General features: G+C 42.9%; 2 protein-coding genes across 11 annotated transcripts in view; one reads left to right on the plus strand and one right to left on the minus strand.

Annotated features, from left to right (window-relative positions):
- Positions 1–70: 70 nt before the first annotated feature.
- Positions 71–27,455, minus strand: LOC121271633 (WW domain-binding protein 2-like). Of its 4 annotated transcripts, none has more exons than XM_041177723.1 (9): positions 27,337–27,455; positions 17,463–17,571; positions 16,362–16,497; positions 14,508–14,600; positions 9,991–10,188; positions 8,883–8,981; positions 7,744–7,820; positions 1,707–1,765; positions 71–262 (listed from the first exon to the last, which is right to left on the minus strand). In XM_041177723.1, exons 1-8 carry the CDS (start codon positions 27,393–27,395, stop codon positions 1,718–1,720), a joined length of 819 nt encoding a protein of 272 aa, XP_041033657.1. In that variant the 5' UTR covers positions 27,396–27,455; the 3' UTR covers positions 71–262; positions 1,707–1,717. The 4 variants fall into 4 exon arrangements, with proteins under 4 accessions (XP_041033657.1, XP_041033658.1, XP_041033656.1 ...); XM_041177724.1 differs by having other exon boundaries at positions 1,689–1,765; XM_041177722.1 differs by having other exon boundaries at positions 1,685–1,765.
- LOC121271631 (CD276 antigen-like) overlaps positions 26,985–27,853 on the plus strand; it is a 93,520-nt gene continuing 92,651 nt past the window's right edge. For 5 of the 7 annotated variants that reach the window (XM_041177713.1, XM_041177718.1, XM_041177719.1 and 2 more), the window contains exon 1: positions 27,401–27,537. The gene's annotated coding sequence lies outside the window, so the exon portion shown is untranslated. Of the gene's footprint in view, positions 27,064–27,400; positions 27,538–27,853 lie in introns of those variants that run through there. The other 2 variants (XM_041177715.1, XM_041177717.1) reach the window with 2 other exon arrangements.

Here is a 27,853-nt window from a genome sequence, read left to right on the forward strand (position 1 = left end):
AAGATTAGGTTACTCAGCAGAGCAGGGAAGACAGAATGAAATAAAAGGAGGCAACTCCATTATCCCTGGATCAGATTCAATTGGTGAGTTAATTTATTCAAAATATTTTAAATTACACATCATCTCTGTGCCCCGTTTGTCTTGACCAATACTTTTAAAGCTTGAAGAACAAGTGCATTGTAGGGATTGGAATATCAGTAAGCACACAGCTATTTCCTTTATAACTTGTTAGATTGTGGAGAAGTCAGGATATTCAATTTTCCTGCAAAAAACAGGGAAAACTATAAGTTAGGGATTAGTTCACTCTTAAAAAGGGACCAAATGCTGCTTCTAATTCCTTGCAAATTACAGTATGCTTCTGGAACACAACAACTCAAACACAGCTTCCTCAGGAAATTTAATCCACAAAATCAGGGAGAAGCCATGTTATATGGCAAGAGAACTTCTCAAAATGAATGCAAGAGCCAGACAATGATGGACCACATTTCAACTGGTACCAACAGGAGCCACAGGTGCAACCTAATACTGTCAACTAAGAGTTTTAGGGAAGAACAAATCCTCAAACTAGAATCACATGAACTGTGGCAAAATATCAACAATAAAATTATGGATTCCATCTTTCCAATCTTGTATCTAAAGGGAGCATTTAGAGCTTTCTTTAAAAAAAAACACTGGGTTAAAGTATTAATGGATAAAGGTTGTGGTGGAGGCAATACAAGGTGACAAACAGTGAAGCGTATTCCTTTAAATATGTTTACAGAGTCGCTCTCTAACTAAATAGCCCAAACACAATACTGTAGCTCTGATACCCAGGTTTCAAATGCCTGTACGCAATTTCTTCTTCCATTTTAATAGTACCTCCATCGTACTGGACCAAACCCAGTATTTGAGATTATAGAAACAAAATGAAAAAGATTTTTCCCATTCCCCTTAAGAAATACATTATAAAATGATTTTTGTTTTAAGCAAAGCAGTTCACACAAACATTCCAGGGATGATTCCTTCATTCCTCTCCTGCCAAACTTTCAAAGTATTTCTCAGTAATATTCCTAACATGGTTAGTCTCCATTATTTTCTGCTAGAAGAAATATTTTGTTTAATATATAGGACATTGAAAAGATCTAAACCATTCCAACTTGCTATACCAAAACATTCTAAAGTCTAGAAACGATGTGCTGCATGATTACTGGCCAATGAGCATTATGACAAAGTTACTCTATTTTCTTTTTAAAGAGGCATTATTTAAAACAATTGATTTTGTAGGAATCTTTATCTGCTTGCATCACACAAAGTAAATCTTATAATTAAACTCTTAGTATATTTTGATGACTATTCACTACAAGTTGCATTTTTTTAAAATTATTTAAGGGGTGCAATTCATCAACACTTACTGGCTGCTGGCTCCAGATAGTTACAGGACACTAGCAATATTTCAAAACTGGGGGCTGGTCATATTAGGTCAAAATTTTTGCTTCGCAAGGTGATGAGGAATTCCCAGTTTTCCAGTGGAAAAGATCCTGTAGGGTTTCAGTGCACAGGTAAATCATTCCGATTTTCTGCGCAAAGACATCTAAGATATCAAGAGCCTGCAGTCCCAGGTGTTGGAAAGAGCCAGGCAAGTGGCTGATTATCGAATACAAATGCAGATTCTAACAACAGAATTTTTAGAAAATAAACAATTCACAAACGATTGGAAGAATCAGCACTTCAAACAGGCTCAGTTGTTCTTCTTCTCTTCTGCTGGTGTGTAAGGTGGGGGCTGATCCTACAACAGAAAATACTTGTGTTACTGTTGAATTTGAATACTGAGGTGACACACAATGGCCCTGGATGGAGTACCCTCTGGTTATATTAACATATTAGAAAGCAATAGTTAATGTGATCATACCAGCAGCTCTTTATTCGTTGCCGGGATGTGGCGGGGGAGCGGGGGGGGGGGGGGGGGGGCGGTGTGTGTGTGTGTGTGTATGTGTGTGTGTGTCTGTGTGTGTGTGAGGAGGACGAGGAGTTAAAGATGCCCCATTGAAAAGCCAAGTGTCCTCACACTAAAAGGAAATGCCATTCCAGACACTGAGCTTGATGAGAGGACCTGTGCAGTAAACAAATACTTCACTTGGGCAGGGCTGGGGAACAGTCCTTCATGAATCCAGGTACACACAGGCCAGGATTTTTCGGACGGTGTGCGGGGGGTGTGCCCGACACGCCAGTATGTAAAATGATATCGGGCGTGAGTCCTGACGACATTGTGCTATCTCGCAATGTTTTGTTCAGCGAGCGTGTGCACCGATAACTGACAGGCCTATTAAGGCCACTAACAATTAATTCATGTCAAGTTAACGCTGCCTGTCCAACCTTACGTTTGGCGGGCAGGCGAAAAGGCCAAGCGGCCTTCATGTTTTTTTCAGGAAATCTCATCCACGAGCGGGGTGAGGTTCCCTAAAGCTTTATGAATTAATTAAAAAGTTTTCCTGAAAAATAAAAACATGTCCCATCGCATGTGACACCGTTTCATTAAATTTTTCATTGGTTTTATTATTTTCAAAAGTGCTTCAATCTCCCCGAGGCAGCTCCGTGCCTCAGGGAGATTGAAGTGCTAGAGCTCTGGCCCCGACTCTTCCCCCCCCCACCCCTACCCCGCTCATGTATTACGCTGGACGGGCCTTAATTGGCCAGCTTGTGTAAAATGCCAGCGCGGAGCTGATCGTGGGCTGCGGCCAGCTCCACAAACTCCCCCGTCCGACATGGGAAAAATTCAGCCCATGGGCATCTTCAACAAATGTGCCTTTAAAAGGATCACTATAGGCCGCCTCAAAGATCTCTGTCAGGCCACATGTAGACCTGGCTCTCCTTGATGCAGCTAACACTGGCTGCTGTAGGACAAATCGGTATTGCGGATGGAGCTTCAAACAAGCAGTAAAATCACCCCCAACGCCACCTTTACCACACTTTGGAGGTTTAGGAGCCCATTTAGCAACATGAAACAGTATTTAGGACAGTTTCTTATGACAATATGTCTGGCTGGTTTAGACCTGGTAATGTGTGATCAGATAGGATTAATGATCTCATTGTAAAGGATCCTCTCGGCAAGAGTGATTATAATATAATGAATTTCACATTCAATTGGAGCGTGGGAAACTCAGATCTGAAACTAGTGTCTTAAACTTAAGTAAAGCCAATTACAAAGGTACGAAGACCGAGTTGGCTAAAGTAGACTAAGAAAAGTTGGTAGAGAAGTGGCAGACATTTAAGATAGTTCATAACTCTCAACAAAAATATACTATAGCTAATTAAGGAAGTTAAGGATGGTATTAAATTAAAAGAAAAGATGTACAATGCTGTGAAGATTAGTGGTAGGCCCGAAAATTGGGAAATTTTTGTTTAGAAACTGGCAAAAGAAGACCAAAGGGAGAAATTAAGAGGGAAAACTAGCAAGAAATATAAAGAGACAGTAAGTGCTTCTACAAGTACATAAAAAATGGGTAGCTAAAGTAAATGCTGGTCCCTCAGCAGATGAGATTGGGAAATTAATAATGAGAAACAAGGAAATGGCAGAAAGCTTGAACAAATATTCATGTCAGAAGACAAAAAGCATCCCAATAATAACAGGGGAGGAGGACGTTTTGTTCATTCATGGGATGTGGGCTTCGCTGGCTGGGCCAGCATTTATTGCCCATCCCTAGTTGCCCTTGAGAAGGTGGTGATGAGCTGCTTTCTTGAACCGCTGCAGTCCACATGGTGTAGGTACACCCACAGTGCTGTTAGGGAGAGTGTTCCAGTATTTTCACCCAGTGACAGTGAAGGAATGGCAATATAGTTCCAAGTCAGGGTGGTGAGTAGCTTGGAGGGGAACTTGCAGGTGGTGGTGCTGCCATCTATCTGCTGCCCTTGTCCTTCTGGATGGTAGTGGCTGTGGGTTTCGAAGGTGCTGTTGAAGGAGTCTTGATGAGTTTCTGCAGAGCATCTTGTAGATGGTACACACACTGCTGCTACTGTGCGTCGGTGGTGGAGGGAGTGAATGTTTGTGGATGTGGTGCCAATCAAGTAGGCTGCTTTGTCCTGGATGGTGTTGAGCTTCTTGAGTGTTGTTGGAGCTGCACTCATCCAGGCGAGTGGAGAGTATTCCATCACACTCCTGACTTGTGCCTTGTAGATGGAGGCCAAGCTTTCAGGAGTCAGGAGGGAGTTACTCTCTGCAGGATTCCCAGCCTCTGACCTGCTCTCGTAGCCACATTATTCATCCGGCTAGTCCAGTTGGGTTTCCCCCAGGATGTTGATAGTGGGGGAGTTCAGCGATGGTAATGGCATTGAATGTCATAGGGCGATGGTTAGATTCTCTCACGCTTGGCATGATTATTGCCTGATATTTTTGTAGTGCAAATGTTACTTGTCACTTCGTCAGCCTAAGCCTGGATGTTGTCCAGGTCTTGCTGCATTTAGACATGGACTGCTTCAGTTTGAGGAGTCGTGAATGGTGCTGAACATTGTGCAATCATCAATGAACATCCCCACTTCTGACTTTATGATGGAAGGAAGGTCATTGATGAAGCAGCTGAAGATGGTTGGGCCTAGGACACTACCCTGAGGAACTCCTGCAGTGATGTCCTGGAACTGAGATGATTGACCTCCAACAATCACAACCATCTTCCTTTGTGCTAGGTATAACTCCAACCAGTGGAGAGTTTTTCCCCGATTCCCACTGACTCCTGTTTTGCTGGGGTTCCTTGATGCCACACTCAGTCAAATGTTGCCTTGATGTCAAGCACAGTCACTCTCACCTCTGGAGTTCAGTGGTTTTGTCCATGTTTGAACCAAGGCAGTAATGAGGTCAGGAGCCGAGTAGCCCTGGCAGAACCCAAACTGAGCATCAGTAAGCAAGTTATTGCTAAGCAAGTGCTGCTTAATAGCACTGTTGATGCCCTCAACCATCACGTTACTGACGACCAAGAGTAAATTGATGGGGCGGTAATTGATTGAGTTGGATTTGTCCAGCTTTGTGTGTATAGGACATACATAGGCAAATTTCCACGTTGCTGGGTAGATGCCAGTGTTATAGTTGGACTGGAACAGCTTGGCAAGGGGCCCAGCAAGTTTTGGAGCACAAGTCTTCCGTACTATTGCTGGAATATTGTTAGGGCCCATAGCCTTTACAATATCCAGTGACTTCAGCCATTCCTTTATATCACATGGAGTGAAATGGAATTGGCATCTATGATGCTGGGGACCTCTGGAGGAGGGAGAGATGGATCATCCACTCAGTACTTCTGGCTGCAGATTGTAGCAATCAGCACTTTTGCACTGCTGTGCTGGGCTCCTCCATCCTTGAAGATGGAGATATTTGTGGAGCCTCCTCCGATGAGTTGTTTAATCATCCACCACCATTCACGACTGGTTGTGGCAGGACTGCAGAGCTTCGATCTGATCTGTTGGTTGCGGAATCGCTTGGCTCTGTCTATCGCTTGCTGCTTATGTTGTTTGGTACGCAAGTAGTCCTGTGTTATAGCTTCACCTCATTTTTAGGTATACCTGGTGCTGCTCCTGGTATGCCCTCCTGTACTCTTCATTGAACCAGGGTTGATCCCCTCGCTTGATGGTAATGGTAGAGTGGGGGATATGCCAGGCCATGAGGTCACAGAATGTGGTTGAGTACAATTCTGCTGCTGCTGATGGCCCACAGCACCTCATGGATGCCCAGTCTTGAGTTGCTAGATTTGTTTGAAATCGATCCCAGTTACCACAATGGCAGTGCCACACAACAATGGAGGGTAATTCCCAATGTGAAGACAGAACTTCATCTCCACAAGGACTGTGCGGTCGTCTCTCCTACCGATACTGTTATGGACAGATACATCTGCGGCAGGCAGGTTGGTGAGTAGGGGGTCAAATATGTTTCTCTCTCTTGTTGGTTCCCTGGTCACCTGCCATTGACCTAGTCCAGCAAGTATGTCTTTTAGGAATTGAAAACAATCACGATCATTAGAGAAAATGTACTCCATTAACTAATAGGACTAAGGATTGAAAAGTCCCCTGGTCCTGATGGTCTGCATCCTAGGGTCTTAAAAGGAGTCACTGCAGAGATAGTGGATACATTGATTATAATCTTCCAAAATTCCCTATGTTCTGGAAACGTCACAGGGGATTGGAAAGCCGCAGATGTTACACTTACATTCAAGAAAAGAGAGAAACAAGAAGCAGGAAATTATAGGTCAGTTAGTCTGACATTTGTCATTGGAAAAATGCTGGATACATTATTAAGTAGTAGCAGTACTACCAGTAGTAGCACTTAGAAAATCATAACACAAGCAGAATCAACATGGTTTTATGAAACAGAAATATTGTTAGACAAAATTTATGGGATTCTTTAAGGAGGTAACAAGCAGGCTGGATAAAGGGGAACCAGAAGATATGCTGTACTTGGGTTTCCAAAAAGGCATTTGATGGGGTGCAACATAAAAGGTTACTACACAGAGCTCATGATGTTGTAAGCAATAAATAGAAGATTGGTTAACTAACAGGAAAATGATCAGGCTAAATGGATCGTTTTCAGGTTGGAAAACTAAGTGGTGGAGTGCCACAGGGATCAGTGCTGTGGCCTCAACTATTTATAATCTATATGAATAACTTGGATGAAAGGACCACCTGTATTGTAGCCAAATTTGCTGATGATACAAAGAGAGGTAGGAAAGCAAGTTGTGAGGAAGATACAAAGTTTGCAAAGGGATAGAAATAGGTTAAGTGAGTGGGCCAAAAAATTGGCAGATGGAATATGATTTGGGAAAATGTGAGGTTGAACACTTTATTAGTAAGTGGAGAAAAGCAGAACATTATTTAAATGGAGAGTAGCTGCAGAATGCTGCGGTACAAAGGGATCTGGGTGCCCTTGTACATGAATTTCAAAAAATCAGCAAGCAGTACAGCAACTAATTGGGAAGTCAAATGGAATATAAAAGTAGGGAAATCTTGCTACATCTGTACAGGGTACTGGTGAGACCACACCCGGAGTAATGCATACAGTTTTGGTCTCATTTAAGGAGGGATAGACTTGCACTGGAAGCAGTTCAGAGGAGGTTCATCGGTTGATTCCTGGAATGGAGGTGTTAGTTTTTGAGGAAAGGTTGAGCAGGTAGGGCCTATACTAATTTGAGTTTAGAATAATGAGAGGTGATCTTACTGAAACATAAAAGATTCTGAAGGGATTTGACACGGTAGATGCTGAGAGGATGCTTCCCCTCACAGGCGAATCTAGAATCTCCAATAAAGATGATAAAGAGGAAGAATTTCTGTGAGGGTTGTTGGGATTCACTGCCCAGGACAGCAGGGGAGATTGGGTCATTAAATATATTGAAAGCTATGTTAGACAGATTTTCGATCTACAAAGCAGTCCAAGGTTATTGGGGGTGGGGGAGTGGCAGGCTGGAAAAGTGGAGTTAAGGCCACAATCAGATCAGCCATGATTTTACTGAATGGAGGAACAGGCTCAGTGAGCCAAATGGCATAACTCCTGCTCCTATGTTCCACACACTAAATCTTATCAAGATAAGATGTCAGTCAGCACCAATTTAAATAATGAAAAGCAACTTTTACACGACTGAATTGCAGACCCAATTCTGGGGTAAATGCAGCTGTACACTGCTAATGGCCTGTGATAGGTTCTTCCATTGATCACCTTGGGGGAAGGAGCTACAATGAAAGAAACAGAAGTCATAGGAAGGCTCAACCTTTAAGACAGCAGCAATGAACTCTTACCATTGGCATGTAGACACTGTGAGGATTGGATGGATTGTAGTAAGCACTAGAAGCTGCTTCTGCTGCTTTAGCTCCACCTGAAAGTGAAAAGATACAACAATTTAAAGTGGCATTTTTCTCCAAATCTTTCCCTCTATTGATGCCTCTTCTTCCTGCCCTACTCAAAGAAATGATCCTAAATTATCTTCTCTTCCCTCTCAAAATACCATTCCTGACCTTTTCCCCTAAATACTACAATCAGAGTCTGCTGCTACTTAAGTGATTCTGGCCAGAATAGCGGGCAGTAGCTAGAATCATTTCCATTAGAAGGCAGATAGGTAGTAATGATGCTGAAGGAAGAATCAGAAAACTCAATGCACCACAAATTGCTTACTACCAGCTCAATGGTAATACATGTGAAGGCTTTCTACAGAACCACCTTGCATTTTAACAGTGGGATTAGATAGAATTTGCTACCAACTTCTTCAACAGCACTTTCCGAACTGTGACTTCTATCACCTAGAACAAGGGAATGGGAACACCGCCAACATCAAGCTTTGCTCAAAATTGCAAACCATCCTGACTTAGAAAGATCACCTCATTCCTTCACTGTCACTGGCTCAAAGTCTTGGAACACCCCATTAATAACACTGTGAATGTACCTGCACCACAAAAAGACTGTAGCAGTTCATGAAAGTACTACTCAAGGGCAACTGGGGGTGAGCAATACATTTTGATGATGCCAGCGTTACTAACATCCCAAGGAGGAACATTTGGCCCAAGAGGTCCATGCTAGTGTTTATGGTCCACACAGCCTCCTCTGATCCTCTTCATCCAACCCAACCAGCTTCACCATCTATCCCTTTCTCCCTCATGTGCATATTTGGCTTCCATGTAAATCAATCTATGCTATTTGCCTCAATCATTCCCTGTGGTAACGAGTTCAACATTTTAACCACTCTGGCTGAAGGTTTCTTGATTTCCTGTTAGATTTATTGGTGACTATCTTAAATTTCTGACCCCTAGTTTTGGACTCCCAAGTTTCCAAAGAAAATGTAGGCTTTCCCTGAGTTTCATTAAACAAACAGTCAACGATGCACATCAACTAAATGAACTATAGATCACATTCTGGAAATATTTAAGGTATGCGGTGTACCTACCAGGCAATCCAGGTTCGACCACACTAACTGGAGGAGGTCCAGGATAGGGAGGTGGAGGTGGCATATACATATCCATTGCAGGAGCAGATGGATAGACTCCTGAAATTACACATTAGGTATACAGATTACAATCAATTCTCATGCCACCCAAGGGGGTCTCAACTGCAGCAATCATTACAAAAACAAAATGAGTAAAAGAATTTCATTCCATTAGATTATGCTGGCATCAGTGGGGAACAGCCTGGGAAGAGCTATCCAGGGAGACAATGTAATAAGATTGCCATCATGCATCTGGAATCACTCAAGCCATTGATTATATCTTTGTTAATGTTTATCCATTCTCCTCACATGAATGGGTTCAGGAACTCCCAACCAGGTCTTCCCCATGAGTTTATTACTATTTTGTGTTTCTAGTTAAAAATATAGCAAAAGAATGTTATGGTTGATAAATCTATTAACACAAAGTAATTTGAAGCAATCTTTATAAACTAAAAAAAAGCAGTAATTTTCTTGAGGCAGGAGGTTTAAGACAATGTGATATGGAATACTAGAAGGTGGTTATGGAATTGGCTTCCTATGGAGACGGTAGAAGCAGATAAATGGTGATTCATCAAATGCAAATTCAATAAATTTCTCTCAGAAAATAATATTTTGGGATACAGTAGGAGTAACTTGAGACATGACAAATGTAACATTCTTAGGGTCAAAGTTACCTATTTGTCCCATGTTCCTAGAGCTCTCCAACACTAGTGGCTTTCCTTACCTCATGACTCTCCACTGCCTTCTCAAGGGTAATTATGGATTAGCAACAGCAATGCCCACATCTCATGAAAGAATATAAAAAAATGACTGGGTCTGTTGTAGACTAATTGATCCAGATCAATTTCCATGATAGTCAACAACGTTATTGCTGTAAACATTACAGCATGGGTAGATGGCAAACTAGATGGACCTTGATGTTTTATGATATCACAATTCCTATATTCCTCCCATTAAGTTTTCGCAATAGGAAAGAATGTGCTTGATAATGTTATTCCTGTTCTGATACCGAATGAAGTTGACTGCGCTTTAGTTTATTACCAGTAAGTTAGGAAGTTCTTTCTCCTACCTGGCTGTGGTACAGGTGCTCCATAATGGTATCCCATTGGTGCAGGTGGAGGCCCATAACCTCCATTCATGGGAGGCGGTTGATATGGGTATGGGCCATTTGCAGGGTATGGGCCATTTGCTGGAGCAAATCCAAAGGCCATATCAGCCATTGGTTCATATCCGTAAGCAGTGTTATGCACAGGAGTGCCTCTGGAAGCTAACAGGGAAAAAAAGAGGCTGAATTAGATTTTGCAAAGACAACCTGTATGTTATTGTAGCATAGAATCAAATATGCCCTAGATTGTGAGAGCATATCTTGTAACAACAAGTTAGCAGTGTATTCTAACACTTCTGCGTACACATACAAAACAGTATCTCATGCAGCCTCCCTTTTCAAAAAGGATCGAGTACAAAGCCCTATTTACAGTTCTTTTATATTGAAGGAGATGATTAGTGAAATGTTACCAAAAGGTTCTCGAGTGCAAAGTTGTCATGAATACATCTGGATTAATTCATTGCCTCACTGTTCCCACCATGTGTACTTCCACTTGACCATGATACAGCTTAAAACACTCTTCACAAACATAATACAAGTATGCAAGACATTGCACTGCCAGACATTCAGTCTGGTTGTTTTAGTACAAAAGCTTCACAGGCTAGGTTAAAGTAACAATGCCATTGTCCAGTGACAATACTAGAGTGGCAATTTCAAGCCTGTCCTGCAAGTTTCAGACAGGATCATAAGCACAATTAAGAACATAAACAACAGGAGGAGTGGGCTATGCAGGCCCCTCGAGCCTGCTCCACTATTCTATAAGATCACACCTGATTTTCTATCTCAACTCCACTTTCCCGCCCTATCTCCATATCCCTCGATTCCCTAAGTGCCCAAATATCCTATCCATCTCGTTCTCAAACATACTCAGTAACTGAGCATCCATAGTTCTCAAGTAGAGAATTTCAGAGTGACAACCCTTTGAGGAAAGGAGTTTCTCCTCATCTCAATCCTTCTAATCCTCAGACTGTGACCCCTAGTTCTAGTCCTACCAGTCAAGGAAAACAGCCCCTCAACTGTTACCCTGTCAAGATCTCTAATAAATGTATTCATTTCAATAAGATCACCTCTCATTCTTCTAAATTCCATTCTACTCAATGTTCCCTGGACCCATCTCTCCTCGGAGATCAAGCCCCATCCAAGGAGAGCAGTTGATAAGAGATAAACACGTTTTGGTCTCTCAAGGGATCATGGGATTTGGGGAGCAGAGGGAACGTTTGAGTTGAAGGTGAAGATCAGCCACGATCATATTGACAGATGATACAAAGATAGGTGGAGGGACAGTTAGTATTGAGGAGGCGGGGAGGCTGCTGAAGGATTTGGGCAGGTTAGGAGAATGGGCAAAGAAGTGGCAGATGGAATACAACGTGGGCAAGTGTGAGGTCATGCACTTTGGTAGGAAGAATAGAGGCATGGACTATTTTCTAAATGGGGAAAGAATTCAGAAATCTGGAGTACAAAGGGACTTGGGAGTCCTAGTCCAGGATTCTCTTAAGGTTAACTTGCAGGTTGAGTCGGTAGTTAGGAAGGCAATGCAATGTTGGCATTTACTTCAAGAGGACTAGAATATAAAAGCAGGGATGTGCTGCTGAGGCTTTATAAGGCACTGGTCAGACCACATTTAGAATATTGTGAGCAATTTTGGGCCCCATATCTCAGGAAGGATGTGCTGGCCCTGGAGAGGGTCCAGAGGAGGTTCACGAGAATGATCCCAGGAATGAAAGGCTTAACATATGAGGAACGTTTGAAGACTCTGGGTCTATACTCAATGGAGTTTAGAAGGATGAGGGGGGATCTGATTGAAACTTACAGAATACTGAAAGGCCTGGATAGAGTGGACGTGGGGAAGATGTTTCCATTAGTAGGAGAGACTAGGACCCAAGGGCACAGCCTCAGAGTAAAGGGAAGGCCTTTTAGAACAGAGATGAGGAGAAACTTCTTTAGCCAGAGAGTGGTGAATCTATGGAATTCATTGCCACAGAAGGCTGTGGAGAACAGGTCATTGACTGTATTTAAGACCGAGATAGATAGGTTCTTGATTGGTAAGGGGATCAAAGGTTACTGGGAGAAGGCGGGAGAATGGGGTTGAGAAACTTATCAGCATGATTGAATGGCGGAGCAGACTCGATGGGCCGAATGGCCTAATTTCTGCTCCTAGGTCTTATGGACTGACGGGACAGGCTCGAAGGGCTGCATGATCTACTCCTGTTCATATTTTACATTTTTATGTAAAAAGGGAAAAGTCACATTTCTCATTTTTGGGGTGGGGACGATGTGATTTTATTTTGCGTCTGGGTCCATGATACTCCCATGTGCCATGCAAATACCAATACAGAAACCTGGTGCTATCGAGTAGACGCCTTTTCCACAGTAATCCACTCTATCAGGGCAAACAACAAGGTGTCCACAAATAAAGAAATTTTTATTTTAAACATTTTATGAACATATTCAAGTAAAACACATTTTACTTAGAACCTTAGAAGGTCATTGGTTGGACTTAAAAATGTATTTAAATTAACTCACTGGAGGCAGTGGCTACACAAATATCCCATCCTCACTGATGGAGGAGCCCAACACATTGGTGCAAGAGATAAAGCTGAAGCATTCGCAACAATCTTCAACCAGAAGTGCTGAGTGGATTATACATCTCGGCCTCCTCCGGAGGTCCCCAGCATCACAGATGCCAGTCTTCAGCCAATTCGATTCACTCCATGTGCTAAAGAAACAGCTGAAAGCACTGGATACTGCAAAGGCTATGGGCCCTGACAATATTCCAGCAATAGTGTTCCAGAACTTGCTGCGCCCCAAGCCAGGCTGTTCCAATATAGCTACAACACTGGCATCTATCCAGCTATGTGGAAAATTGCCCAGGTATGTCCTGTACACAAAAAGCAGAACAAATCCAACCCGGCCAATTACCACACCATCAGTCTGCTCTTGATTATCAGTAAAGTAATGGAAGGGGTCATCAACAATGTTATCAAGCAGCACTTGCTTAGCAATAACCTGCTGACTGACACCCAGTTTAGGTTCTGCCAGGGCCACTCAGCTCCTGACCTCATTACAGCCTTGGTTCAAACTTGGACAAAAGAGCTGAACTCCAGAGGTGAGGCAAGAGTGACTGCCCTTGACATCAAGGAGCCTGAGCGAAACTGGAGCCAACGGGAATCAGAGGGAAAACTCTCTGCTGGTTAGAGTCATACCTAGCACAAAGGAAGGTGGCTGTGGTTGTTGGAGGTCAGTCATCTCAGCTCCAAGACGTCAGTGCTGGAGTTCCTCAGGGTAGTGTCCCTGGCCTAACCATCTTCAGCCGCCTCAATGACCTTCCTTCCATCATAAGGTCAGAAGTGGGAATGTTCACTGATGACTGCACAATGTTCAGCACCATTCGCGACTCCTCAGATACTGAAGCAGTCAATGTCCAAATGCAGCAAGACCTGGACAATATCCAGACTTGGGCTGACAAGCGGCAAGTAACATTCGCACCACACAAGTGCCAGGCAATGACCATCTCCAACAAGAGAGAATCCAACCATCGCCCATTGATATTCAATGGCATTACCATCACTGAATCCCCCACTATCAACATCCTGGGGGTTACCATTGACCATGGACTAACCATATAAATACTGTGACTACACGAGCAGGTCAGAGGCTAGGCGTCCTGAAGTACTTGCAACAATCTTCAACCAGTAACTCATCTCCTGACACCCAAAAGCCTGTCCACCATCTACAAGGCACAAGTCAGGAGTGTGATGGAATACTCCCCACTTGCCTGGATGAGTGCAGCTCCCACAACACCCAAGTAGCTCGACACCATCCAGGACAAAGCAGCCACTTGACTGGCACCAAACCCGCAAACATTCACTCCCTCCACCACCGACACACAGTAGCAGCAGTGTGTACCATCTACAAGATGCACTGCAGGAATTCATCAAGGCTCCTTCGACAGCACCTTCCAAACTCACGACCACTACCACCTAGAAGGACAAGGGCAGCAGACACATGGGAACACCATCACCTGCAAGTTCCCTTCCAAACCACTCACCATCCTGACCTGGAAATATATCGCCGTTCCTTCACTGTCGCTGGGTCAAAATCCTGGAACTCCCTCCTAACAGCAATGTGGGTGTACCTACACCACATGGACTGCAGCGGTTCAAGAAGGTAGCTCACCACCACCTTCACAAGGGAAATTAGGGATGGGCAATAAATGCTGGCCCAGTCAATGAAGCCCCACATCCAGTGAATGAATAAAAAAAGAAAATGAAATTTCAGACATTATCGCCAAAAGACACTGATTTTAGCTTGAAGAGGTCCTATTTACCTGCACCCAATTTGTGGACCCATTTCCACTTCAGGACCTGGGGTTGTGTTTGATATTATGAAGATACTTCCATCCAAGTTATCATCCCGCATGATCACAAATGACTTTAAAAAAATAAGATGGACGGGATTCAATGCTGCCATCTGTAACTTACCTTGTTGAGCTACTTTGAACATCAGTTGTCCAAATTCAATGGCTCCACCGCTATTAAAAACCATTTTGAATGAGGCCTGTCCTTCCCAACCACCTGGAAATCAAAGATATTAAATTATGACTAGGACAAAAGACTTTATTTGAACTTTAGCCAACATATAATACTTTTTGAAAACAGTCGGTTTTTTTTGCTGCCTTCGATAGATAGCACAGACACATGAATCACTTTCTAAAATGTCAAAATAAAAAGGGGATGTCACTGTGCTCAATGGCACCTCAATGGGAATCAGCTAACTCAGTACACAAACCTGGGACCTCCTACTCTAGCTGATACAACACTCTGCTACCCATATCCTAGCTTGCACTTTCAGGTCTCGCTGTAGGACTTGATGACCAAAGGTGTGTTCATAACATGGTTCAACAGGTTAATAACCAGCCTCCCAATCCTCACTATTCCCAAAGAAAAAATGTATGTGTGAAGATTTGAAACAAACACACTTGCACTAAGTTCCATTCACCTGTTATCAGGCTGCTCATTGGCCTATATTGGCTCCCGATCCAGCAACTCTATTGTAAAAATATTCATTCTTATTTTCGAACCCCTCCATAGTCTTGCCCTTCTCGATCTCTCTAACCTGTTCCAGCCTCAGAGATCACTCCACTCCTCCAATTGTGGCCTCTTGCTCATCCCTGATTTTCTTCAGCTGCATAGCCCTAATCTCCGAAATTCACTCCCTAAACTTCTCCGTCTTTTTCTCCTCCTTTAAGACACTCCTCAAAATGTACCACTTCGGTCACCTGCCTAAATATCTAGGTGGCTCAGTGTCACACCTTGGAATGTTTTACTGTATTATATAAACGCAAGTTGTCATTGTTTTGCATGCCTTAATACCATACCCACAGGAACACGGAAGAACCATCTACAGTTTGTATAGAGAAAGTGTCATTTTTCTGAGACCCGGTTGTCATAACTTATTCAAAACCTTTGGCCTGCCAAAAACAGGCCTTGCTGCTGAATTCTGTGTCTTTCCAAACACACTCAGCTGACTCAGATTGCTTGCACCCTTGGCATCTTATTTGACCCCGAATTGAGCTTTAACCTTTTAATATTCTATCCACCAACATGACCACTTATTTCCACCTCTGCAACATTGCTCATCTTCACCCATGAGCACTGCCCCTCCAACCGGGCTCATGTGCTTCTCCACCATCATGTTACTCAAGTGCCTTCTCATGCTCAGACCAAGCATGGCACTGGCGCACTTCACCCATCACTCACTCTTATCCCTCAATTAGGTACATGACACAAGTGTAATTACAGAATTATATAGAATTTACAGTGCTGAAACAGGCCATTTAGCCCAACTGGTCCATGCTGGAGTTTACGCTCCCAACCACATCCCCACCCCATCTTACTTTATCTAATCCTTTCTGCATATCCTTCTATTCCATTTTCCATCATGCATTTATCTGTGCTGTTCGTCTCAACTACATGTGGTAGTAAGTTCCATGTTCTAACCACTCTAGGTAAAGGATTTTCTCCTGAAATCTTTAATGGATTTATTGCTATCTTTTTTATAGAACGTAAATTTCCCCCCTCCACACCAAGTTTCAGTTTACCTTTTAGTTTTACTTGTGAGATGGGGGAGGAGGAGAGTTTATTCTCCCAGTCAGTTAATCTAATGTATGGCTGACAGTGTCAGAATGTCAGTTAGGACTTTGATTTAATTCATTTACATTTATGAGGCTATCGAGTGCCTTTCCCCTCAACGTGGATGCCCTGAAGTTCCTCCTTCCTCACCAAAAAAAAAACAAACCCATCCTGAACAATACTTCTCAGGATTATCTTACATACCTCCAGGTTCTGCCCGAATAGTTCCCTTAATATAATTAGCAGAGAAAACAGGCTGCTCGATAGAACACCCTTTCACAAGGTAGAAGGGCATCATGAATGACTGCATAGAGTCCTTCCCTTTTGACAAAAAAATCATCTGAAACAAAAACAGAGGGAGTTAGCAATGGGGATCATGACCTTGCTCTTAGGCTTTTCGGTAGCTTTACGCAAACATCATTGAGCATGTTTAAGACAGAAGTCAATAGATTGCTGGATACTAATGACATTAAGGGATATGGGGCTAGCATGGGAAAGTAGCCTTGAGATAGATGATGAGCCATGATCTAAGTGAATGGTGGAGCAGGCTCGATGGGCCGAATGGCCTACTCCTGCGCTGCTATTCCTATGTTCCAACTAGAATATAGGAAAACGAAATGGAGTGGAGTCCATTCTGTCATTTTGGTCTTGGTTCAGGATCCACGCAGACTCTCCACTGCAAGGACACAGACTCAGGATCAGGTTCAGCCGTGATGCTTCTCACCCCTGTGGTTGAATAATGTACTAGCATCTACTGCTACTGCCTAGGTTCAGGTTCTAAGAGTAATATACTGATTGTCTGTAAGCATTCAGCATCAATGTCCAGCCCCATATATCCTTACTTTGTTCCTATGACAAATAATGAAAACATGAAACCTCATGTTAAAACAAAATCCCCATGTCCAATTTTCTCTTCCCCCCCCAGCCCCCTCTTGGAAGCACAGGTCCTTGTTGGGTACAGTACCAAAGATGCTGGCAGCTCTCCAGTACTTTGCCCAAGTGCCCATTCCTCAAGTGCAGGCGTAGGCAGTAAATACTAGCAAATTATTCAATCATGTGGGTAACGAGAACCACAGCAGAGCCTGATCCTGTCTTCCCTGCAGAGATCAATGAACTGAATCCCAGGAGGAATTGGTCTGAATTTTAAGCTGCATTTAAATTGCATTATTCCTGAAGTGAGTGATAGTTGATGCAGATGCTAGCTGCATAAATGACAATCGCTTAGAGCACAACCTGAAGCAAAAGCAGTTTATTCCTGAGCACTGCAATGGTTACAATTTACTGTTACTATGAAAAGGACCTTACCCTGTATGGAGTCAAATACAACGTTCCCTTCTTGGTCCCCTTAAAGAAATCAGACTTAGCAGTCATATCACTGAACGAGAGCTCCACATCTTTGCACTCCTTTAAAAAGCTGCAAAACAAGACAAGGATGAATACTCTGAACCTAACAAACATCACATGTAAATGAGAAATTTACTTTCTTTTCCTCCTCAAGCTTAACTGCTCTAACCACCTGTTTCCAACCTGATATGGCATCTACCTTTCATCGACAATCCACTGGGAGGTGCACCGTGTGGGAAATGCAAGATGGACTTCCCTCCGTGACTGCACAGTACCACATAAAGTTGCTCCAAGAGCAACCTGCTTCAGTGCATAGACATGTGTTAGGTTTTGTTCCCCAAACAGCCTGATGGATAAAACGGTTAGAAATAGCTGCAGGACATTGTTTGATTTTCATTCTGCGCTCAGTTGAGAGTGAGATAGCTCTGAGTTTGCTCGCCAGGCCCCTCCCTTACATGTTCACCTGGACATTCCAGCATCACTCCCCCCACCCAAAAGACACCCTCCTCCCCACCAGCCCAGCGCAGCAACCCCCCTCGCCCCCCAGGACACACTTCTCTCCACACCCCCCAACACACTGCCCCCAGGATGCTCCCATTTTCACCCCCCCCCCCACCCCCCACCCCCACCTTTGCCCATCATCTGTGCCAGCCCATGGCAGTCTATGGAATTCCAAAGCAGGCCTGAAGCATAATGGAGACCATGGAGGATGGTGCGAGCCCCTTGGCAAAGTCTGTGAAGGTCTGAAGCTTCAGCAAAGTTGAAGTCGCTGCGTGAAGACCTCCCACCTTCCAAGAGCATGTGATGCACATGTTCCTCCAGGGTCCGGTAGCTGTCGGGTTCCAGCATCATCATCCCCCGGATGTCTGAAATCTGAGCAAAGCCCTAAAGGCAAGTCCTAATTTCTGCACGTCACGCTTATCCAGATGTGTCCTGGGCCGACATAATGGTAAAGCGGGTATGGGGGGGTGGGGGGGGGGGGAGAGAGACGGGACGGGACGATTCGGGTCAGGCCTTATTTTACATCCCATTAGCAGATGCGAATTGGGTTCACACTGGCCTCCAGCAGGACTCACAATCCGTCATGGCAGACACCATCGGATGATTACACCGGTGTAAACTGCTCCCATTAAATTCTCTTCTTGGCCCCCACCCACCCCCCATGATGCCTGCCAACAGGAGCAGGCGATTCCAGTCTATATCAATCTAAAGTAGTGGTACTCAAAGTGCATTACTTCCTCACTGGTGCCACAGTGATACCAATTGCCAGCAGTTAGATACTCTGAAACGAGTAGGTGTTTTTGGACTAGTTCCCACATTCATTATGTTATGGCATAGCCGATGGTAAATGCTGAGTTGTTCAAATCCCAGAGAGAAACTTAAAACAACTGCTACAACTTGTATAAGATTCTGAGAGAGCTTGACAGGGTAGATGTTGAGAAGATGTTTCCACTAGTGGGGGAATCTCGAACTATGGGACATAGTTACAGAATAAGGGGGACACTCATTTAAAACTGAGATGTGAAGGAATTTCTTCTCTCAAAAGGTAGTGAATGTCTGGTCTTCTCTACCGCAGACAGTTGTTGAGACTAGATCACAAAGTATTTAAAGAGGTAGGTAGACCTTTGAAATATCAGGGAGTTGAGGGCTATGAGGAGTTGGCACGAAAGAGTTGAGGCCTGGGGCAGATCAGTCATGATCTTATTGAATGGCGGGGCAGGCTTGAGGGGCCGAATGGCCTACTCCTGGTCCTATTTCTTATGTTCTGCAATTTGTATAAATTTCAAGATGCGTGCCTTGAATTCAGTACTAATAAGACCACCAGGTCTTATAGTTTTTTTTTTAAACAAAACTAGGTTAAATATTTATTAAGAGAAATTATTTTAAATACATACATAGATCTATAAATTACTATGATAACTTCTAAATTCCCTACTCAATCTGACTCCCAGTTACATTTTCATTGAGGCAACAGTAAGACACACAGATTTTAAAAGACCCAGGCAAAGTGACACACAATATCCTGATCCAGTCGAATCCAAAGTGAATTTTCTTAATTTCAGTTCTTTGAAAACAGCAGCTTGAGGCATAGATGCTGAAGGCTTTTCACACTTGTTAAGATCTTAAAAACTATCCTTACACAGCCTTTGCTCTTTCATACATATTTTCCCCTTTGAATGCAAATACCCATTGTTTCACTATGTTTTTGGATTTTACCTTTCTGATTATAAAAATTGAGCATAGTACTCATTTTACCAGTAATCTTTGGGAAAAATAAACGCACTGTTTTCAAAGGTGTAAAATGTGTCACCAAGCCAGGTGAAGTTTAGAAATAATCTAGTCTAGTTTATTTAAAAATGCAAATGTCCTTTTATACCGTACATTCTAAAACATCCCCCATGTTTATATCAAAGCCTTCAGACCAGCTGCCTTTAATCCAATTAAGTCCCACAGTCTTACACACATAGATACCACTATTTTACAATAAATTCCAATAACGTTATGAGAATTATTTTTTCTTCCTGACAATTACAAGACAGAAATAATTTACTCAAAAAAGTGATCTTGTTGATCTCTGAGCTCCAGCATGAAAAGATTCAGCTCCAGGCAAACTTGGGAGATAAATTGTGCCTTTCCCATTAGACCAGAGCAAGTTCAATCTCTTGGGAATATCCTACAGTTAGCACAGCACAAATCCCTTTTCCACTTTATCAATGGAAAACACTGCAGATCCACATCCAAACAAAACACTGGATGATGTATCAATGACCATTTCATCTCACCCTCAGTTCACACACAAAGTTTCCTGTCTATGCATCACTAACCTGTTTACTTGGCTTTCCTGCATTATAAGGCAAGGGAGTGGGACCAATTGAGTTGCTCCTGCAAAGGGCTGGTACAGATATGACAGGCCGAATGGCCTTTCTGTTCTGCAACCGTTCTATGATTCGAACCTCCTTTACCTTCTCCTAATTCCTCCAGCGCTCCTGTCAGCTTTCCTTCAGTGGTAGCACTCTCATCCGAGTCAGATGTTTGTTCAAGTCCCACTTTAGAGACTAGACTGCAAAATAATACTTGTGTATGACTGAGGGAGTGCTGTTCTGTCAGACATGCTGTCTTTCACATGAGAGGTTAAACTGAGGGCCTGTCTGCCTTCTCACGTGGATGGAAAAGATCTTAGGGTATTATTCGAAGAGCTGGGGAAATTGCCTGATGTCCTGGCTAACATTTATCCCTCACCATCACTTAAACTAAATTATCTGCTTAATTATTTCATTGTTTTGTGGAAATTGGCTGCTATGTTTCCTGAGCTTCAAAGTATTTCATTGGTTGTAAAGTGCCTTGGAAGGTCCTGAGGTTGTGTATGGTACTCTATTAACGCAAATGTCTCTTTTTCGCCATTCCTTCCTCTGCTGAGGAAGGAATCTTACTGGAGTCAAACTCATTCAGAAGAGACAAGAAACATGAATAAAACATCACAGCAGAAGATTGGGTTAGAGTGTGTAGCCCAAATAAGCATTCTTTATATAAATACATGGAGTATAAGGAACAAACTGAATGCTTTGCAGGTACAAATTCAACTTGGAGGGTATGACATTGTGTGCAACTAAGACATAGTTGCAAAATGGTTAGGGCTGGGAACTAGATATGAAAATGAATGAAAGGCGTTGTAGTCCGAGGACCATAGGCTGCTGTCTCATTAGACAGAGACGACTGGTGATGAGTTTAACCTGAGGGTCACCAAACCTCAGGTGAGAGGTGAGGCTGAGAAGGCCTCATAGATAACCTCAGCTGGTACGGGAAGTGAACCCATGCTGTTGGTGTGACTCTGCATTACAAACCAGCTGTCTAGCCAACTGAGCTAACCAAACTAGATATAACCCTAACTTTAATGCAGGTTATATGGTCTACTGGGACGATTGAGAAAAATGATAGAAGGGGAGGAGTAGTTTCAGCGATTAAAGATGAAAACACTTCAACGATGGTAACAAAAAGGTAGGCAGGCAATAACTTCTGATCAAGCTGACTCAATGTTTTGAAGAGATGACTAAAATAGTGAATAGGCAAATGTTATTTATACAGACTTCCAGATGGCATTTTATAGAGTCCCTCAAAAAAAAACTAAGTTGAAACCGTGGAACTGAAGACAAATTGTTGACCTGGTTTGGAAACTGCTGATCAGGAGATAGAGAACAGGAATAATGGGAGGCACTCGAATTGGGAGGAAGGGAGTAGTGCTCTCTCACAAATCTGTGTTGGGGCTTCAGTTATTCATTGTCTTCATTAAGACTTAGATGATGGGACAGAAAATAACACGTTCAAATTTGCCAATGACAAAGATAGGTGGGATTGTAAGCAGTGTAGATGAAAGCGTAAAATTACAGAGAGATATTGGGAGATTAAGTGAATAGGCAACTGGCAAATAGATTTTAATATTGACAAATGTGAGGTTACTGAGATTAGACCTAAAAATATTACAACAGAGCACTTTTTAACTAATGAAAAGCTGGAAACAGTGGAGGTCCAAAGAAATTTGGGGGTTCAGATCATCAAAATACTGTGATGAACACAAAAGAATCAAAAAAGTCTAATGAAATGCTGGCCATTATATCTAGGGACTAGAATCCAAGAGGGTATAGAAGTCCTGAGAGCCCTAGTTAGACCACACCCAGAATTACTGTGAACAATTCTGGGCACCACACCTTAGAAGGACAGATTGACCTGGGAGCATGTGCAATGTAGATTCACCAGAATGAGACCTGGACTCCAAGGGTTAAATTATAAGGGGAGATCACACAAACTGGGGCTGCATTGCCTGGAATTGAAAAGTTAAGGGGTGATTTAATCAAAGTTTTTTTAAGATGTTAAGGGGAACAGATAAAATACATAGAGAGAAACTATTTCCATTGGAGAGCTGAGGGCTGAGGACTGGGGTGGGAGTGGGGGTGGGGGGTGAGGGCAAGTCTCACAATTGGAGCCAGGCACTAAAGCCGTGAAATTAGAAGACACTAATACATACAAAAAGAGAGTGGTTGAAGCTTGGAACTCTCTTCCACAAATGAGAAGTGATGTTACATTTACTATTAAAAATTGCCACCTAAAATTGTTAACCAAAGGTATTTAAGGATATGGGTCAAACAGGTACATGGGAGTTATATGCGAATCAGCCCCGGTCACATTAAATGGTGGAACAAGCTCAAGGGTCTTCTCTTGTCCCTATGATCCATTGGCATTGGTCATCTTTCAATACTTTATCCTGGTCTCCTTTTACACGATTCAGACATGGGAACCTTGGCTTTTGCTGTCCTCCACCCTTTCAATTGCAGGACTTTCACTGAGATCAATGAACTAAGAAACAACACTCTGCATTGCTATTTGCAATATAAATATGCAAGCAGTCTTTTGAACTGGGAAAGGCAGCAATTGAGATTTCTCACAATAGATGACTTCAACTGGGAGTTTATATTAATTCAACATTTCTTTCTAAGGTTTTGTATGTGTTTACCCCAGATACATGCTTGCTCTAACCTGACTGAGGCTGTGTAACACATTGTAACATAGCCAATGCATCATACCATTTCAGAATGTTTTCCAAAATTATTAGCTCATTAACTTGCCATGGCATTAATCTGAACTTTGTCTTTTGAAAGTGGAGAGACTTTCTATTTGAAATGTTTGTATGGAATATTTACTTATATCTGTTGAAGTATTTGCTGATTTTTTGTAACTCATTTCACTACTTAATAGTAATACATTAATTGTCCTGTCTGCAAGCTACTAGTCTTCAATGTCCACTGATTGAATAGCATTGCGCTAGACCACATTAAAAACAGTAAGCGGATTACTGTAAGTAGGGATCAATGTAAATCCTTAGAGTATGCATCTCCCATAAGGTCAGTTTCCAGATCAGAGGGATAAAGTCCATCACTGCAGGAGTTCCTCAGGGTAGTGTCCTAGGCGCAACCATTTCAGCTGCTTCATCAATGACCTTCCATCCATCATAAGGTCAGAAGTGAGATTGTGCAATCACTGAACAATGTTCAGCACCATTTAAAACTCTTCAGATACCGAAGCAGTCCATATCCATATGCAGCAAGATGTGGACAACAATTCAGGCTTGGGTTGATGTGTAGCACGAATGTCACAAGTGCCAATGACCATCATCAACAAGAAAGAATCTAACCATCTCTTGATGTTCAATGGCATTATCATTGCTCAATCCCCCACCATCAAGATTCTGAGGGTTATCACTGACCAGAAACTTAACTCAACCAGCCATAGAAATGCCGTGGTCAGTAACTAATCTCCTGACTCCCCAAAGTCAACCACCCACAGGGCTCAAGTCTGGGAGTGACGGCATACTCCCCACTTGCCTGGATGAGAGCAGCTTCAACAAAAAAAAGTTTGACCTCATCCAGGGCAAAGCAGCTCACTTGATTGGCACCCCATCCACCACTTTAAATATTCACTCCCTCCCCCACTGATGCACAGTGGCAGCAATGTGTACCATCTACAAGACGCACTGCAGCAACTCAAAGTTTTCTTCGACAGCACCTTCCAAACCTGCAACCTCTACCACTTAAAAGAGGAGGGCAGCAGACACATGGGAACACCATCACCTGCATGTTCCCCTCCAAGTACTCACCATCCTGACTTGGAAATATATCGCCATTCCTTTACTGTCACCGGGTCAAAATCCAGGAACTCCCTCCCTAACAGCACATGGGCTGCAGTGGTTCAAGGTGGCAACTCACCACCACCTTCTCAGGGGCGATTGGAGATGAGCAATAAATGCCTCTTATAAGGCACGATCAGCATGTCTGCTCTCCTTGGCTTCAAAGCAACACCTCAGGTTTTGAATTCTGCTCTATGGAATAAGACCTTGTAGCCAAATACACTTTACACTAGGAAATACCGACCATAGGTGAATTACACAGAACCTGTAAAGGGGACACAGGTTAAGTAGTTAGAATTATGCCAGATGCTGGTTAACATAATGTTGCACACTTTGGAAGCAAAAGTGGCAGATGTGATTACAATGAGACCTATGGCAGGTTTTTTGTGGAATCCAATAGACAAGTCATCAAAAGCTTCTTCACTGGTGCAGAAAGAAACCAAAAAAAAATGTGCTGCAGGGCTTCATCACCCAGGGTTTAGAATATAAAATGAAAGTACAGTATAATTATACAGGGTGTTACTCAATCCATGCTGAATGTGCAACATTATGTTAACCAGCATCCGGCATAATTCTAACTACTTAACCTGTGTCCCCTTTACAGGTTATGTTCAGTTCTGACTGCCTCATGTCAAGAACGATATCTTAGCCTTGGAGAAGTTCCTGTAATGATTTACCAGGGTGACACTAGGGATGGAGGGATGTCATTGTGAGAGACTGAGAAAGTTTGGATGATATTCCTGGAAACAGATGGAGTGATCAAATTGCAGTATTAAAATAGTGAAGTGCTGGTCAGGTGGCAACTGTGTAACAAGCAGTTAATGGTCAATGCCCTTTGATTAGAACTGGAAGCTGTTAGAGAGCAACACTTTTTAAACTTAAAATAATGAACAGGATTGACAACATACATAGCAAACAAACTCTGACTTTTAGTAGGAGAATCTAGATCAAGGAGATATAATACTTTTCACTAAGCCAGTTATAAAGGCAATCCAGGGGAAATCACAGACATTGTTCAGAATTTGGAATCAACTGACCCAGAAAGATGTAAATGCAATGTTAATGATGGTGCTTAGAAGATAAATAAATTTAGCTTGGAAGGAAAGGTATTAAGGAATGAAGAGAAAGTCATGGAAATGGGATTAAAATACAGTGCTGCCATGGCAAATCATAATGATAAGGGCCTAAAGATGGCACATGCATTTCTTCCAACCACTTCTAAAAAGAAGCATACTCGGCCTGTAGTATTACACTAATAAATATATTATTCACTGCAGGACAAATCACCTATCCTAAAAACAAGATTCTTCCAACAGTCACTCTCTGCTCTGATAGCTGTAATCAATCATAAAGCACCAAATTCCACCTGGACTTTGTATGAAGGCTCAGATATCAGTGGAAAACTGACCAAGCTTTCCTCTTATTATAATCAACTGAGCTCTATTTATCATTATTTATACAGTAAAGGTGGATTTGTTGCAAGAAGGGGAAACAAAGTGTACATGCTTTTAGCGCATTAAACTCTAACATAACAACTGGCGGTGGGGGGGAGGGAAAGAAGTGGGGAGAATGATGGGAGGTCCTCAAGCCACAGAAAATGACAACCTCCATCATGAGAGCACAAATCATTCATTCCCTCGAGCCCATTCCACTAATCAATTAGAACTTGGAGTCTCTGTACCTCAATTCCAATTCTCAACTTTTGCTCCATACTCCAGCCCTTACCTAACAAAAACCTGTTGATTTAATCTCCAGAGCTCCAGTATCCATAGTCTTTTGAAGGAGTGAGTTGCAGATTTTCACTTTTCTTTGTATGATAAAGTGCTTTCTGATTTCACTCTTAAATGGCCTGGCTCCAATTCCTTCGTCAGAGGAAAAGCGTTTAACTGCATCTAGCCCAATCAAACTTTTTTTTATCAGTTTAAAAGATCTTAATTAGGTCACTCCATGAACATCTAAGCTCAAAAGGAATATAAGGCAGGTTTAAACAATGTACCCTAGCATCACGGGGACAATATACTTTCCAGTGCCCAAAACTGAACACAGTACTCCAGATGGGGTCTGACAAAGACTCTGTTAAACAAAGCATCACTACCTCACCTTTGTATTCTAATCCCCTTAAGATAAAGATCAACATTCCATTAGCCTATTTTGATTACTTTTTGCAGTTGTGAACTTGGTTTTAGTGATTTAGGATTACTAAATCCATTTGCTCCTCTGTATGATTCTGAAGAAGAGTTATACAGACTTGAACCATTAACTCTTTCTCTCTCTCTCTCTCTCTACCAATGCTACCAGGCCTGCTTGGTTTATCCAGGATTTTCTGCTTTTATTTATAGTTTGAGATTTTTGTACAATTTTTTTGAAAAGAAAGAGTTGCTTTGATCTAGAATGCCAATGCACTGGCTGAAAGAGCGGCTGGAGCAGATTCAATAATAATATTCCAAAGGGCGTTGGATGAACACCCAAAAGAAATAAATATTTCCAGGGCTGAGGAGACAGGGTAGGGTATAGCTGGCACCAACATGATGGGCCAAACAACCTATTATATTCAACTTACTTAAAATTCAAAACGCAAAACTAATAGGTCCAAATCCTTTCATTTTGCAACAAATTACTTGATAAAAAATGCAATAAAGTTTGATAAGGACAGTCCCCAGCAACTCTCATACAAAAGCACCATGATGACAACATCACATGATGTTTACATCCTCCCCCCAAGTGGGAGGAACGGGAATGATTGACATAGGCCTCCGCCAATAGCACCCGGGGTTGGTCCGCGAACGACCAATCAGCATTCAGGAGGGAGGGGGTTCAACGTTGATTGACAAGCTGCCACCGGCTCCGGGACCAGAAGCTTTAACACCCCCGCCCCTCCCTAAAGAGGTAAACATCGGAAACTATAATATTCATCGGCACCGACCAGCAGCGGGATTAATCCCACCGGGAAAAAAAAAACCCTTTCCGGAACCGAGGGGGGAACATTCTCGAATTTAAACGCAGATTTTTAAGTCGCGTACGTTGACGGAGGGGGGGGGGGGGGGGCGGTGTTGGGTAACGACCAGGCCGCAGGCGCTTCTGGATTTTAATTTTGTTCCGTTCGCACAACGGCGACAACCGTCCGCGTTAACCGGAGTGGGGTAGAGACCAGCACCTCACCTCTCGCCGTTAGTGATGATGATGCCTCCGCTCTGGGAATGGTTTCTATTCAGCGCCATCTTTATCGTCGCCAGGGAGGCTGCGGCCTGCTGCTTCTGACGTCACCGCGTTTTGCGAGCACGCACAGGAGGCGGGGCCGGGCGAATCCGTCTCCACGGTTACGGGTGACTCACAATGGACGGTCAGGTGCCTCAGAATCAGGTGGGTGTCACCTGACTGCGGATGGATGTTGTTCATGCTGCTTCCTGAGCAGAAGGAGGCCATTCTGCCCATTGAGCCTGTTCCAGGACAGTCAATTATATCATGGCTCTTCTGATTGTGGCCTTAACTCCACTTTCCTGCCTGTCCCCATAACCATAAGATGTCGGGAGCAGAAATAGGCCATTCAGCCCTTCAAGTCTGCTCCACCATTCAGTGAGATCACGGCTGATCTGATAATCTTCAACTGCACTTTCCTGCCTTTTCCACGTAACCCTTGACTCCGTTACTGATTAAAAGCCTTTCCCCTTGAGCCCCT

Source organism: Carcharodon carcharias, chromosome 31 (genome assembly GCF_017639515.1).
Source record: "Carcharodon carcharias isolate sCarCar2 chromosome 31, sCarCar2.pri, whole genome shotgun sequence".
Lineage (NCBI taxonomy): Eukaryota > Metazoa > Chordata > Chondrichthyes > Lamniformes > Lamnidae > Carcharodon > Carcharodon carcharias.